General features: G+C 38.0%; 1 protein-coding gene across 1 annotated transcript in view; it reads right to left on the bottom strand.

Moving 5' to 3' along the window:
- Positions 1-17,692, bottom strand: part of LOC127618668 (ephrin type-B receptor 2-like) — a 118,211-nt gene that overhangs the window by 25,040 nt on the left and 75,479 nt on the right. Inside the window, exon 4 of the mRNA XM_052091255.1 lies at positions 2,231-2,386. Coding sequence (XP_051947215.1) covers positions 2,231-2,386 — 156 coding nt within the window. The remainder of the gene's footprint in view (positions 1-2,230; positions 2,387-17,692) is intronic.

Genomic DNA, 17,692 nt, shown 5'->3' with positions numbered 1-17,692 from the left:
AGACAATCCATCAGAAATTAGCATAATTAATTTTGAGTTTTAAGTAATGGCCAGCATCATCCAATCACTGCAAACCATGTTTTTTGTTGTTGTTTTTTGTCTCCCCCTTTTTGTCCCCAATTTGGAATGCCCAATTCCCAATGCACTCTAAGTCCTTGTGGTGGCGTAGTGACTCGCCTCAATTGGCGTGGCAGAGGACTGTCAATACGTGCATCTTATCAAGTGGCTTAGTAGCACGTATGGAAGCTTCACGCTATTCTCCGTGGCATCCACGCACAACTCATCACATGCCCCACCGTGAGCGAGAACCACATTATAGCGACCACGAGGAGGTTACCCCATGTGACTTTACCCTACCTAGCAACCGGGTCAATATGGTTGCTTAGGGAGGGCTTGGCTGGAGTCACCACTGCCAACCATCTTAAAATAAAATTGTACATTATAAATTCTGAATCATTGTGCTGATATATATGTTGAGTGGTCCAAACATTATCTGCAGCCTGAAACTGAAATTAAGTGAATGCACTGAGATACATAGGAAAGCTCTAGGATGATTCCTTCCTCCTTATCTAATGAATGACTTAACCTCCAGTGTGCTGTTTGTCTGCACTGGTCTCTGAACAGTTTGAAATGCAACTAATTGTCATCCTAACTCCAACAAAATGTTCAGCTTTTGGATGAACTCATTGATTATCAATGTGATAATGCACAGTAGATATAGGATTTCTAAGTAAAAATGCACTAAAGTACACATTACTATAGTACATTGTGTTTAGCAGTGTGGCGTTTCGCAATAAATCTTTCAAATTTTACAAAGGCATATCGGATGAAACTAAAAACACTTATCTTTTGACTCAAACAGGTTTCAATGTAAAAACTTAATTAGGTATCTTACCAGATGTAGTTATGTTGGCGTTTCTCTCTGTGATCGGCACCATGTAGTTTTGTCACATGACTCTATACATCAAAGGTTTAAACCTTTAATGATAGCCCAGAGTCTTCTGAACTGAGATCAGTCGGTTTAATTAAAATTATGCCTTGTGTATAGTGAAGCCTAAATACAACATCCACGCATGTGTATGCGTGGTCGCACGAGGATAGATCATAGTTTAACAGTTCTCATAAAAACATTAGATTTGAGACATGTTTTAAAAAATTTTCTAAACTTGACATGGCATTTAAAAAATGCAGCGCAACTGCATGAGACACTGATAAAAACAGTGAGATATGCTGCAACCATCAAAAAACTCTTTCGATGAGAACAGCCACTAATGCTTAAATAATTGTAATGGGACACTAAAGTATACCCAATTAGTGGAAAATTGCAACACTCAGGTCTATAAGGATCCAAAGTTGCTAAGTAATATTATGTCTAATATAATTCACCCAAAATATACAGAATGCAACAAGAAATGTTACAAAACAACTTTCCATGTCACTTCCCATGTCGTTTTCCCTGTGCTGTCTGGTGGGCTGCTGACTTGAGCACATTCTACCAGCTCTGTCTTGAGTTTTTTATGATCTGATTTTCACTTATTCATTAGCCTATCATCACTGTTCCCTTAAAAAGAAGCAAGATCAAAGCAATCTCCGCTTTCGTACAAGCCACATTAAAGTAATCATTTCATAATGGTTAATGACAAGGATGAAAAAATAAATTTCTCATTGTAATGTAAAACACGGCTGAAAGGGAAGAAAATTATCCTCCCTCTATTCTGGACACAGTGCAGCAGCTCAGATTACTGACAGCATTAAGCACTACTTTACCATTCACACAGGCCCACCCAACCCAAAAGAATAGAGCATTATGCAAATCTCTTGGGACTTTTCTTGTTGTTCAATGAGTTACACCAATAGAACAATACTTATTTCTTTTGCACTTAATTGAAGCTCCTAAAAAGGGCAACCACACACAAAAATGAAAAGACGAAGATGGAGGGACTTAATGAAAAGTCTGCACAACTATACAGAACATGAAGTACACAACATGGAATACCCAAACTAGTTAATTGCAACTTTTGGCTATGTACTGTATGCACAACATTAATCTACTGAGCCAAAGTACTTTTTTTTTGAGAGAGAGTTTTAAAGATGATCAGAATTGACTAGATGTTCTTGTAGACCACATCACTTTGATGTGGATGTTGTTGTGATTTTCAGAGAAGAGAGACAAGAGATGAGAGTCAAAACCATTGTAAAAGACATAAAAAGGCATAAGAGAATGACATACTGGTACAGGGCATCTGAAGAGGGTCGGAGTCCGTACGGTAGTATCCACTGCGGCAGACACAGTTGGTGGCGCCCTCGTTGGTGGTGCGGCTGTTGATAGGACACTGGAGACATTGCTGGTCCCCTTGAGATGCTTTGAAGAACCCGAAAGGACATGCTGCATTAAAAACAAGAGACAGAGACTATGGTGAATGTCAAATTAGTGTAAGCTTGTCACCCATTTAGGGATTTTGTCGAGATTAATTTAGGGATCAGTTCATTTCTGAATGTTTTGCATATACAATGACCCCCAAAATTATTAGGACACACTTAAAAATGTACAAATGTACAGTTGTGAAACTAAGTGTCATTTATTTAAAAGAAATATCCTTTTTTAGCAAAACATTTAACAAAAAGGTTAGCTAGGTTTCAAATGATAAAACAATACATACATTTCTTTTAATTATTTAGACCATGTCCACGGTAAATGTGATGAGCTACATCTGTGGTAACTCGAACACCAGTGTGAACTTGAGGGTAACTGACTTTATCCATCCAATAGACTTTATAAATCACATTGAGACCAGTTGGTTAAAAGTAATTTAAAAATTGACTTAGAAGAGTGAAGCCAGTTCTGAGAAACGGTCTAGCATCATTTGTTTGCAGACGCCACTTGTCTTGGCATTTCATTTTCTATGCAAAGAAATTCAAACTTTTTTAAGTGTGACTTACATGTCCAAAAGTGTGTAAATATTTGGGCCACTATACATACAGTAGATATGGCAGTCATCTTTGCAGGATGCAGGTTTAAATATTTTTTTGGAAATTGTAAATGTCTGGAACTTTAGCTCTCTCATTTATGTCAAACCATGAGCACATATTTTATACAACAGCTCTCTTTATATTTCAGCCTGGAATCAAAGGGAGAGGCAGTAAATGAAAGCCATCATAATGGCTTGTGATGGGCCTCCAGACTGTAGTTTTGAAGCTTGGTCTCGCACTGATAATCTTTTGTTTGGCACACAAAGAGCAGAATGGCACTCAGATATATCTGCAGAAAACACTAACAAAGACCTTGTTAAATCACAGCACAGCTTTCCTTCTGCCTAGTCTTCCCAAAACAAAATGCAAATGTGCTTGTGCTATTCAGAACTAATTCATTTGTAAAAGAAGGATTAAATTACTTTTTGAAAGCTTTGTTTTAATCACGACTGAACTGGATGTTGCACTAGACTAGTTTTACTTTGCCAAGAGTGTAGGAGAAGCTCTGACTTATAAATTATATAATTTATGATACCTAGATTGATCAAAAAGAGAGTGTACAGGAGGAATCTTTAATATGTGCATTATAGAAAAAGAAGGCTCACCTTTCAGTTAAAGAACCCATGAAATCAAGAGTGGCTTTTAGTTTTGAAGCCATTAGGGATGTGCAACGGTGGTCAACTAATCGACTAGTCATCCAACAACTCACTAGTCGATTTGTGAGGTCGAGTACTAACATTAATATTTTAGTGGTGATTTTAACGGAAGGTGCAATTCTCATATTAATTGAGAGACTCAACTTCTTGAAGAGCATTTTAGCACGATGATAGCTTGCTGTGCTTAAAAGTGAATAATAGTCAGCACAGTAAAACCACCTGCAAGAACTTTTTTTAGTCCATGTATGCACCGCAGCTGTAACAGCAATCAAAGCGCTGCATCAACATTACAAGAAGATAGCTGTTGGACGTTAAATAAATATTTGAGATGATTTGGAGAGATTAAAATCTTTTGCTGATCCTGTCTGTAAATTGTAAAATAAATAGTTGTAGTAAAATATGATTAAACTGCTTGATGTCCTGAACTAGATGCATACCCGAGTTATCTTACAGTTTTGCGCTTTTGAATGTGCAGCAAGGATCGTCTTGAGACTCCCAAGCTCTCTGTTTACGTTGAAATGCTTCATTCTGCATTCAGGATGCGCATAAGCAGTTTTGTGCCACTCTGTATTGAAGCCTCTCTTAATTTTGTTACTTTTTTACTATGATAGTTTTATGCAATAAGATGTCAAAGTTATTTAGTCTATTTATTTGTAGCATAACCATTAGTTACCATGTTGAAATGCTGCGCTTAGCGTCCATACATCCTTCTGAAACGCGTCTGATCGGGGTCACTTGACAATAACAGAGCCTATATTATACATTATTATCCTTAACACAGACTAGTCGACTAGTCATTCAAACAACTGACCGAAGGGGGGCCTGGGTAGCTCAGCAAGTAAAGACGTTGACTACCACACCTGGAGTCGCAAGTTTGAATCCAGGGCGTACTGAGTGACTGCAGTCAGGCTTCCTAAGCAACCAATTGGCCCGGTTGCTAGGGTGGGTAGAGTCACGTTGGGTTAACCTCCTTGTAGTGACTGTAATGTGGTTCTCGCTCTCGGTGGGGCACGTTGTGAGTAGCGTGAGCCTCCACACGTGCCAAGTCTCTTCAGTAACGCTCTCACCAAGCCAAGTTATAAGATGCGCGGATTGACTGTCTCAGATGCGGAGGCAACTGAGATTTGTCCTCCACCATCCAGAGTGAGGCAAGTCACTACGCCACCACATGGTCTTGGAGCGCATTGGGAATTGGGTAAGCCAAATTGGGGAGAGATGTGGAGAACCCCCCCCCCCCCCACAAAAAAAAACAACCGTCCGACTACTCGATTATGAAAATTGGTAGTATTGCACATCCCTAAAATTTATGCTAGTGTACTTCCAAAACTTGACAAAATTACATTTTAGCAGGTAAACACATTTCAGATTTACAGAAGAGAAACTGACCATAAAATGTTGATGACTCATCTTGCACTACACATTTTTTTGGTCCAATCAAATGGTCTCTAGAATGAGAATTTCCCTCTTAATAATGCCTGCCTATTGGCGTCTTAACAAAAAAATGTCAAACCCTTCGACATGCCCCAAATTCTTCTTTCAACAGGATATATGTCAACACAGGAAGGAGTTAATCATCTTTTCATACAAATATCATCTGCTTTTTTCTCCAGATTGTGCATGCACATTAGCCTGGCCAACCTTAAAAGCAAAGCAAAACAGATTTTTTTGTGTGATTTGAGCTAAAGAAGAAACCATTGATACCATTGTAGTCATATTTTATTCCTGATTAGAAATATGTTATTGAAATGTAAACTTCAGAAGAAGTTTGAGATTTCCATCTTTTCCCATTCTGGTATACAGGAGCTACAATTCCAGAAATTATCTCCTCTGCAGTGTTACCAAGATGGCCACAGAGTGAATCGACTGGCTATAATAAGTACTTTAGTTCAAACAACATAAGCCAGGCATGGGATTGCAGAGAATGATATGCAATGTCAGACTCAGGCAGTGTTCTGACAAAAAAAAATTATCCTGTCCTTTACACAGACTCAGACACAGACAAAGATAGCATCCTTTATTTGATTACACCAAATCAGTCAACAGCTAATGTCTGCCCTACCAGCCAAAATAACCCCTTGGCTGGCACACAGTTCAAGTGTCTGTAGTACCACACAAAATAGTGGCTGGTATAAATCAAATGTTAAAAGTAAATGAAACATGTCACATATCTTCTGCAGGTGCAAAGCAATCAACACGAACCAAAGAACATGGTGAGTCCTATGATGTAAAATGAAACTCATTCTATTAGTCTAATACCCCAAATGGCTTTAACAATAAAACATTACTCCTCACTGGGCCTCTCAGCCTATGATCGATGACAATACATTCACTATGTGCCAGAAGGAATATACTGGTAAGGCGCGAGTGTGCGCACGCACGCACACACAAAATAGTGAGTTAGAACTTAGGAAGCAGAGAATGAGGTGTTGGTTACAGCTGAATGAGGTAGAGAAGGTGTGAGTGACAGTGTACAGGAGGGGAATTAAATCTGTGGTACCACAGGGCTCGACAATAGTGTGTGAGAGAGCACAATGGCAGCACAATATCCTGGTGACATATTTGATGTGTGCCATGTTTTGTACATGGCTAGAGTATTTAAGTAGGTGCTAATTAAATTCTAAGAGAAATTAACTAAAGCCCTTTGTGGCACTCCAGATATTTTATAATCTTAGAGATCTCTTCATCTTCATTCCTGTGAGCAGATGCATTCTTTTATGAGGCAAAATTTACAACAGGGAAATCATAGTAAACACTTTAGTGCCTATACAATATTTAATCCTTTGGTTAAAGAAATTTTTCTCGCCTCACACTCACTCACACACACACACACACACACACACACACACACACACACATACACACACACACACACACACACACACACACACACACACACACAAATTTAAACTTGTTTTTGAAGGTTAGTGAAGAGTTAATTCTTTAACTCAAGAGTAAGCCTATAACTCAACAGTATATGTATTCCAAATATGACAAATACATTTTTATTACATAAAAGCTTAATACCATTAATTTACAACTACTGTCGAGATGTATGGACCATCATCACTTATTATTTTGCAACACACAAACAAGCAAGCCATTGCATTTCCGGCAAGTGTTGAAAAAGTTCTGTAAGCCGTAAATAACTAGGAGAATAACATCAGAATGTTGTGGTGGGGGTTATAAACTGTCACCATGTAGCTGCATGTATAACTTCTGATGATGTCTTTATTTGTTAACTTCCAAAGGTGATGTTTCATAGGCCATGCTGAATGCCAGATCTGTGTGTCTGTTTATACACTGTAAAGAAAGAGAATGTTCTCTGACAAGAAAGAAGAAAGCTGCATGATTTGATCAATGCCATATTGTGATTATTTTGGAAAATATTGCAGATGCGATTTGAACTGTGATATGATAAACAAAAAACGAGTAAATAAATTATTCCTTTTGACTAATTTGGTAATGCTTTGCCCATGTTCAATTGCCAACAAAAAAGATACTCTTATAGAGCGCACACTTCAGTCCACGTAAAAAGAACTAAATTGGACCTTTCACTTCAGCCACAAACAAACAAACAAACAAACAAATAAATAGTGAAACAAAGGTCTTTTGTCTTCTTCATATTCACATTGGACCTGTAACTGTGTACCTAGTTTTGTTCACTTTGTGATAGAGTCTCAGCTCACTATTTATAATACTTTTTTTGGAACCTAGTCAACATAAATATTATAATATTGTAATATTATATTGATTATTATTATTATTATTATTGTTGTACAACAGTAATATCTTTGTGTAATATTATGTAGTCTTACTGTAATCAAATCCAGGCTTGCATGGGGCATTGCTATGTTAAGCAATGTTTCAGTTAAACCAATGAGAACTGAACATTCAAGCTTTTATTTTGGCAACATCTTCATAAAGAGTTTGTGTGTAGCGGAGTTCACATTTACAACAGCTGTAAAATGTGCTCCTCATTTTAATGTCTTCTCCTCCTCTGTCCACAAATACCTGGTGTCATGGGATGTATTATTTGTATTTGTATATTAATTTGTAGTGGCTAAACATATCTGGAATTATGCAAAAGTGAAATTAAAGTGAATCTAGAGAGCTTTAAATATAAAGCTCTCAGCGCACTTAAGCAAACAGAACCCAACTCTGAGCACATCTATTACTTTGAGAACAATGGAATTATGGAGCACATAATTGTTCTGAAATGTTCAGAAAATACTGTAATAATTAGGCTTGGGATGGATGCCTTTTGCACTCATTGATAATCAGAAGATTTTCCAGATGATTATTGATATATACTGGGATTTACCTTTTGGACAACAATCTTTGTGTTTTCAAACATTTCTCAACAGTACTTTGGTAAAGTGTGAGCGGCAGGGTAAATTAAAGGTGGTCATACACCGGACATGTCTGGCAGATGACATGGCACGTTCTAAAAGCCGTCTTTGGAGGCTGCTCAAAAATCTGCAGTGCCACAGAGTTTAACTCGCATTGTTTTCCTTAAAGTCGACACAAATCTTTATCAAAGGACAAACATTATTTAATCTAGCCATCAGTGGATGATATATTGTGTATAAGCATCTTTCATATCACCTACACCATGTATTTTCAGTTACAAGTATGTATTTTCATGGTTTGACGACTTGAATGAAACGTCTTCAAAGATACATACAGAAAAATTTCTAAATCATTTCTATTTGTTCAGTTTACACAGTTAAATAATTTCATACACTAACCAGCAATCTCATGAACGTCACAAATATTTTTTGTGTATGTGTCCTGTGCAAGCAGCTCTAAAATTACCCGTCCTATGTTGTGATACCTGATATATACTGTATATAGATATATATATATATATATATATATATATATATATATATATATATATATATATATATATATATAACTGGATCGCTGACACAACAGTAAACTGCCAGCAGGAGGTGAATCCACCGGAAGTGTTCGAGCGGCCATCATAGTGTGCCCCAACTGCTATAGAACCTCAATGACTGACAACTGATAATGCTGCCATTTCACCATCTCCTACATCTGGATACAGCAGTCACATTTCTCCCTCTTGTGACAATCATGTTTAATGTTTCGTTTGCTTATTATGGATTATATTTGTTACAAAGGGAGACAATGTAAGTGATCGTGATGTCAGAGCATTCACCTGTCTTGGGACGTGGCAATACTCTCCTCAAGTTGTAATGCAAGTAGGAAAAACTGTAATATCAGCTAATTTTATGGTGACAACACGTTCTTATCCTTCTGAATGTTCTTAAAGTTTACACCAAAAATGCCCGATTTGCTTGTTTCACTAATGAAGCGCTCTCTGTACATAGATACATATGTGTGGGTAGGCCATTTACACCTAGCATATCGGTTTAATTCATCTTGTCATTCTCTCCGTGCCTGCTGCGCATGTGTGATAGAGAGAGGGTGTGAGAGAATGCATGCTCTCAGGCAAGTGACCGTGAGAAAAATTTTCTTTTTAATGACATTTATTGTATGTGAAACAAGTAACTTTGAACAAACACTAATATCTCTGAAAATGTCTGCTTGTATCATACCTCAGTTTCATTGAACTTGTTTAGATTCAGCCGATCTGTTCACCAATTAAGTTTGTTAGAGGTGGATACTGTTTGATATAGATATACATAACTCGCTCGGGCTTTCAAGAATAAATAAATAATTACTTCTTGTCTAGGATGTTTGCATTGTAGGGATGTACAGGCAGATTTTAGAAATCTAAATCTGTTATTAAATGGCCTATGCTTATTCACTGAAATGAGATGATTTCCTATTAAGTCAATAGGGACATTGGAAAGTTTGGGCATAGCAATATGGTGGCACAGTGGCTTCACTGTTATGATGTCATAATCAATCCAGTTCTATACTGTATAAACATCAGTGGTTGTTATACCTGTGCCTTCTGACTCGTTTCAGTAAATGAATCACCCCCTTGTGGTCTCCCAATGCTATTACGCCAGACATTCAGCAGAAGCCCAACTGAGTGAATTGGAAATCATGCAAATTAGGCTTCTAATTTAAATGTCGGCTAATGTTAAAATATCGATGCCGCAAAAATATATCGATAAAACGTGCTGATCAATAATCTATATTTTATGACATGCCTAGCACTAACATATTACAGACAGGACAGAGCAGCACACAAAGTTTGAAGCAAGCAGACTATTTATTTATTTAATAAAATCACAGCTCTTAGCGGGATAATAATCGCACAAGGTCACATCGCAATTTCAATTTAATTTCAAATTGTGCAGCCCTAGTTTTTTATTTTTCCAAGATGAAACGAGATGCAGTTTTGGTGCAGTGAATGTTGAAAAAGCAATAAAAATGCACTGCTTTTTTCCAGCTGCTTTCTGCGGTCTTCCTTTCTTTCCTGGTTGAGTAAAGTTTGTGGTAGCCATGACAGACGGAGGTGAGGACTACGTTTCAGCACCTGATCTCTTGTTCATTTATAGTTTTCATGGTCTAGCAGTCATCTGCTTGGGCAAAAGTGTGTGATGAAATGTTGGCAAAGTGTGATAAACAGTAAAACTATGTGCTCCAAACCAATGAGTTTATGAAAAAAATTTTTTTATGATAATATGATGACATTGCCAGCCTGCAATATAAAAGCAGCATAATTTAGTATTTTTATATCACAAAATAGCTGGAAGTGGCTTTTAATGGAAGTGGCCCACAATTAAAATTGAAATTGGCCTCACCCTATTTACATTGAAAAAATAGGGTGGATAAGCTTAGGTGTGTCATTTCTGCTTCAAATGTAATTGAAAAAATACAGACTTCTTTCAAAAAGCTTTTCTGAACACTATCCTCACCTTCCATTGGTCGAAAAACTCATGCCATTGGTTGAGCCGATGTTGTATTGTTACTCTCAGAAATGTTGGTCTTCGTTTAGGGATTCTGGAAAAAAAACTTAATCAGCTCAAAGTGTAGAACAGTACAGTATGTTGACTTTGCCAACCCAACATATTGAACAAAAATGGTTGACAAACAGAAAGTCCTGCCTCAATCTTACACCGTTTGTTGAGACATTTTTGCAATGGATGTTCAGGATGTTCTAAAAAACAGAGCAATGTTTTGATTTCCATTTTTTCTGGGGAATCAACGAGTGGCTCACTTATAGTTGTCTCTCCATATTAAACTGGTATAAGAGAAAGTATTTTAACATCCAAAAAATTATATTACTTCAGATTCAAAGCTTTAGCGTCCAATCCCAGATAAATGCCACTGAATTACAAGTAAGCTGCATTTTACAGCTTTATGGTAAAAAGCACATCCTTTTTTATAGCTTCATCAATCAGTCGAACAAATAAGGCATCTGCTGAATGACTCCATCGGTTTACATTTTACACTTCATAAACAAGCCTTTCAGCTCAAAAAACCTGAGACTGACTTCACAGAGTGGATGATAGTGAGGAAATTGAATCCAAGGGAGTGAAAAAAAATTGTCCATTGTTCCTCTGACAATGCAAAAACTGACATTACAAGTCTATTTAATTGACGGACATAATTTCAAGCAGCAAGACACTGATACAATCTTTTGTAAGCCCTATGCAAACCCTCTCCAGCATTTTCATGGCCAATTCCAAAGAGTGTCTGCAACCCTCTTTGGTGATGCAGGCGTTTGAGGAGACATTAATATCCATTAGAGGTGCCGTGTCAACCTGGTAAACTCATCTCAGCTTTTACACAGGGGAATTCTCATGTTTAATGGGGGTGAAGGACTGAACTCATCTGTGCTGTACTGCCAGTCAATGTTATATTGAGGTGAACAAGGAATCTAAGGAGTTAGAATGGTAACAAAATTTTCTGGAACACCAATGCTTCATAAACACTTGAAAGGAATGTACACAATTTAAAGATGTATATGAGATAGAATATAGAATTATAAAGAATTTTGACATTATACAGACAGACAGAAAGACAGATAGATAGACAAATCAGCAAAGATGCTGACGGACAGATGGACAGACAGACAGATAAGCAAAGAAGCTGACGGGTGGATGGATAGACAGATAGAAACATGGATAGACCAGCAAAGATGCTGATGGATGGATGGGCATGGATATAATATGATTTCTAATCATTTATTGTTGGGACTGCTGTAAGGATTTCATATAGTATTTATGTAGTCCATGAGAAAATGAGAAATGAGAAAATGAGAGACACAATTGCCACAACTGAGCAAAATAGTAAGTGGTAAAACCTGGTTTCTCTTTGTTGACAAAACTGAAAAAACGGTCACAGTTTAAAGGTCAAAATATTACCAAAGCAAGACAGCATGTGATGAGCTAGAGCAGAGTGGCTATCCAGAGCTCTTGATCCTCTTTTAATGAATTATTGCTCGTGGTCAATGGAAAATGTGCACAAACATTCTTACAAGTCACTGCAATATCCTCTACTACTGTACATTTTTACGGAACACTGACAAAAGCTGTACTGTACTCTAATACTCACCAACATTTTGTTTTCAACATCATACAAGTTCTTTAGCTCCTACCAATGTGTGAGGGAATTCTCCCAACCTTCATCAACATGAGTGCAACACAAGACTCTTAATATAATAATATTAATCTTGAATTCTTACAAGATGGCCGGGATTATCCGGCAGTACAGGCCGTAGCCTGGGAGGCAATGAAACAGGAATTATGCCACTCCATACCCAGAAAGCCAGCATGGACGAGCAGCACCCGAGCTAGCAGTGGAATCCAAGGGGCGACATGCCAAGCCACATACTTGACAGATCTAAGGATAAACCGAGAGAATAATGCAAAGGAAGCTCTAGAGAGCAAAGTCATTAACAGGATCTTTCACGCCTTTATTGTTGCTAATGCTTGGAATCTGAATAATTATGGGCCATAGCCAACCTGAGTTGAAGGATGTGTAGGCTGTTAAGGCTGTGCAGTCCAGATAGAAGAAAACACGTCCTCAAAATACTGACTGACTCATGTAAACAACAAAACCTGATCCGTTTCGTTGTGTCTATGGAAAACGTGGTATTGCCACAACATTAAACACTAATACATCACTAATAGAAATAGGAATGGTAGGTTCCTAAGATTTCCGTGATGCAGAAAACATGGACATATGACGTGGCGACAATATAAAGTGTCAATCGATAGAGATTTAGTTATATCCTGTATATCGTGATATGTGAATATCCATGTGCGTGTATCTATCATTGGGCAGGAGTTCACGTGAGACTGAGAGAACTGAAGAGACATTGACAGGATTTTCTGGCATTGAAAATTTCAATTAAATTCAACAAATTCATGACTATATCTGGAGCACGTAATTGCGTGCAAGTCAAGCACGCTTTCCGATATCTGTGCTCCGAAGACAGGAGAGCGCAGAACTGAATCACTTGCACTACTCAAAATTAGAGCTGTTGGAAAAAATTGTTTCAGTGATGCATCACGATTCATACTCAAACAATTCTGAATTGATTCTCAGAAGAATCAGAATCGATTATGAGTTCAGTTTAAATCATGGCAGAGCAGTGGTGCATGCCAAAGGCAGATGTGAAAACAAAGACGTGAGTTAAGTGGCTACACTAAAGTTAAGTGCACAAACATGACTGTTTGCAGACCAGCTGTATCAAACACATGACCATTTGTGCCCAAATGAAACTACGATCCCGAAATTCTTTCACAAATCCTCACACATAGCAACGGGAGAGTTTATTTGTTATAAGAAGCCAACAAACAACATGAAAGATGAGCTTGCATGCATAATTGCACTGAATTTGCACACAATGGGGGAAACACAGAAGAAAATAATGATGAAGCAGCTGTTCGGGAGATGTTGGTGATGTTTTCATTTAATAATTCCCCCCCAATTTCTCAAGGTGGCTTGAAGAATCCCTCTCTTTGACATTGTCGGTTTCTGTCTGAGACACAAAGCTCTATACTATGTATACTCTCATCTATTCCCTGTTTCCTTTCTCTGATCTTCCTCTCGGCCTCAACTTTGTTGTCGTCTGGCTAGAAAGAAGTTTTCACTGTTACAGTGTAACAGTGTAGTACCCCCCAATAAAACACTAAAATTTAAACGAGAGGGAAAAGGCCAACGCAGATCGGCAGAGAGAGAGAGAGGAGAGAGAGATGAAAAAAAAGTCTTACTCGCCAGTTCTCCGATACGCTGTAGCTTGTTGGAGGAGGCGAGAACCGGCCTGGCTATATAAACAATATTTTAATGATCCCCAACAATGTACACAAATATTTATTTAACTAAAATACGAACACATAACTAATCTAAACACAAACATAGACACAAATCACTCATACATGGGAAAGGGAAGAATTTAAATAAAATTAAACTGGAACAGAATAGGGGAAAATAGTTAGGACTCAGTTTGACCATCTGAGAGAACCACCTAGCTCTTAATTTAAAAGCACCTTTGTTACAAAGGGGTTTTCATCTTATACTAAAACTAGGTTCAGTTAGTTACTGGTACGATACTTTTGCCTTGGCTGTTGAGAGAGCGCCCAGATGTAGTCGCAGAATAAAGGCTTGATGGTTCATTGGGTCGATGGTGTCGGCCTGCAGGCCTTGTGGTTAGCATGACCACACAGCAGAGGGAAGAGAGAGTCAGGGGAAAGAGCCAGGGGGAAGAGTGTGAGTAAGAGGCGGGACGTGTCTTTTAACTTCTGCTGGAGGTCCCTCCTCTCGAGTCTGTCTTGACCAATGAGAAAGATGCAATTTCTAAGCAGGAAATGTTCCTTTGTTTGGAAGCTGACTTATTTGCATGATTGGGGTTAGTTTATGCCCCTTTATGCTCTGATTAATATAGCAAGCATACAATGCATGCTGTCAGAATTATATATATCATTGTGCAGGATTTCACACAAGGATTCATTTGGTAGGAAACATGATACTAAATAATTTTACATTAGCAGGTAGTCCTGTCATAAGTCATGCATAAAACAGTATACAGTACAAAAAAAACACTTTAATAGACAGTAATGATCATATACACAATGTCCTGGGGATACACATGTGAAATTATAGACAGTTTGTCTATAATTTAATGAAGAAATGTCTGTCATTCTGGGCTTTGAGTCAATTTGTTATGGGGGAAAGATTGCTTTGGCATGTAGCAGCTAACTTCCCCTGCTTGGAATGTCACTGGGGGTCCACTCTTTGCTGATTCAATGGCAGCAAAGACAGTATAAAGGCTTGATAATGATCAGTGGGGGAGCAGACATAATGAGTCTGCTTGGGCCAACTTGGAACTTTGCTTGTTACAGTCTTGAGACATCTGTTGGCTTATTCATTAAATAGTGAATAAATGTGTGTGTCTGATTGGTCCAGATGCTAAACTGAAGAGAGATTTTATCCTACTCCAAGGGTGGAGGTGGTGGTAAGAGGGTTTAATCATGGGCCTTCTCTTCCGACCTCAATCTCAGAATTTATACAACTGATCAAATCTTAAGTTGGGTCACGTAGAGTGATGAAAGTTCCTTCTGTGAAGTCTGGGTTTAGGTTGGGTACAGGCTTAACCTCTGTCCTGGCACAGGTTGGGTTCATATTTATAATTAAGGTAACTGAGTGTATATGAATGCTTGAATGTACTAATGAACTATATCAGTCTGGTAAGCTTGCCTGACTCTGATAATAAGCTTAGTATTCAGCTCAACACAAGGCATAAGGACCAAGGAGAAAACAAATATATCTTAATTTTTTTTTGTCTGCAACAATAAGTAATTAACAAAGTCTAAGGAGGTTGGTGAATGAGGTGGGTCACTGTTCAGGCAGCAAATGTGTAACACTCACTGTGATCAATTACTTGATGAGAATCACCACTGAGGGTAGGTAGCCACCACAACTCTCCAACTCTTGTTTCATCTCAAAAAAACAAAAAAATAGAACCACTTTATACAACATAAACCATTTGAAGTACATTCAATTGGAACAAGAAAATTATGACAACTCCCACATTGAATATCATAGCCCTTCAGACAGTCTTTAGTCTGTTTTGTGCTTTGAGTAAAAATGACAAAGAATAAGAACAATTAGACAAATCCTCACCCAATCGTTTTGGTCCATTATAGCAAAGATGATGATCTGTTAAAGTGAGTAGTCCGTTGAGAAAATATAGTTTATTTGGGCAACGTGTTATAATCCACAAAGGTTCCGTTTGTAGAAAGCAGCATGCATCCACAAAGAGCTAGTGTTGGCTTCACAAACAATCAATATCAAGGTGGCAAAGCAAGGATGAAACCAAACCAATAGAAAAAAAAACCCTCTGCAGAAAACACAAACAAACAACAAAACTATTAAATAAAGCACCAGATCCACAACCACATACATTGCTTCACAAGATCAAATAAACAACACTTCCATGAGTGTAGAACAACTGTATTCCTCAAATAGGGCTTGGCAGCCTGCAAAAAGGTGAGCACAGCTTAATGCTTCTGCTAACACTCCATATGTTTGCCACTCTCTCTTACATAGGAACTCTCCCCAAAGAGAGTAAAACCCCTTAGAGCCCCCTAGAGAATGGGAAGAATAAAAAAACAGGCAAAACTGTTACATCGTGATTTATATTGTTATCGTGATATAAAATTATTCATATCGTAATATAAGATTTTGGTCATATCGCCAACCCCTACATGGACCAAAACACGGAATCCATAAAAATGGAATTGAATATAACACGCAGAATTTCACAGAATGTGATATATTTTAGATAATATAAGAATGTTGGAAGAATGTAGATGTTCATCAATAAGAATATCATGAAAATCATTACGAATTCCAAATGAGACTCACTAGTCAAGTGTTGGGGCTTATTGAAGAGGCCATATGCCATTTTATGTGTGAGCAAATGTATAACAGCAAGTGTATATTGTGGATCTATTTTTATTTTTTAAAGGACAAGCATACTCTGTTAAATAAAACACATATTGCCTGCACTTCTATAATCAGCATGACAGGACTCTCCCTAGTAGCACCTGATACCCAAAGACAACAAATACCTTAATTGCTTTATTGTGACTACAGTATAGGAGGCTTCAGAAGTGCCAGAGTGGATTGATTTTCATTTATGAGTTTTATTTTTTGGATTGAGTGTACACAGCAGAGAGACTGAAAACCTTTCAGGCTGGCTCCAAGGTTTGTTACCTTCCTGAATGTTGATATTTAGGCTCACTATTCTCATACAGAGATCTAAAACACTGCCAAATGCTAAAAATAATTTCATTTTCACGGCTCAATGGATGTGAGTAGTATTTAAAAGGAAAAAATACTGAAAATATTAAACTTGTCCGAAAGATGTCACAATCAGATTATCTGGAGATGGGCAAAGATATTTCCCCCAGAGAGTGTTTTATTCATTCATAGTATTTGGTGTTAATATTTCAGTACTCAGAAATGCCTCTGCCACTGCTCTCCAGGGAGTATTTTTCTGCTGACTGGCTCCATTGTGTCATGACTGACAGTTGCATTATATTCATTTCATTTAGAGCTGTAAATATTAACGGTGTCAGCTCACTTGTTAACCTCTACCTGAGACAAAGTCCCCCATGTTCACAAAACAAGTTTTTTTATGTGGCACTATGACACCCAGTCTGGAGCTTACTGTGTGGTGTCAACATCATGCATGTATGATGCTCTGTGATCTTTTTGTGAGACTGTCAAACATATCTGAATATGTCACTCAACGGCACTGCTGGGGAGAGAGCAGACAGAAATCGCATGGCTGTGGGGAACAATGAGAATGATCCGTTGAGTGTTTCAGATAATTTTTATAAATCTCAGATCTTTAGTGTGGAATGTTCCTGCAGCCGCTAGAGCATAATGCTAGCGATGCCAAGGTCACAGGTGATTCCAAGGGAACGTCTCTGGTTACTGTAACCCCTGTTCCCTGATAAAAGCGGAACAAGATGCTGCGCTGATTTAGCGCTTTGGGAACAACTTTAGGTGTGACCAGCTGTGAATATGTGTGCAATACGTCAATGCCTCTGCTGGTGACATCATTCGATGCACCTGTAGCAGGGCTATAAATAGATACGTAACAG

The sequence above is a fragment of the Xyrauchen texanus genome, chromosome 25 (genome assembly GCF_025860055.1).
Source record: "Xyrauchen texanus isolate HMW12.3.18 chromosome 25, RBS_HiC_50CHRs, whole genome shotgun sequence".
Taxonomy (NCBI): Eukaryota; Metazoa; Chordata; class Actinopteri; order Cypriniformes; family Catostomidae; genus Xyrauchen; species Xyrauchen texanus.
The sequence above is the reverse complement of the archived record's forward strand: the minus strand, read 5'-3'. Positions and strand labels throughout refer to the sequence as shown.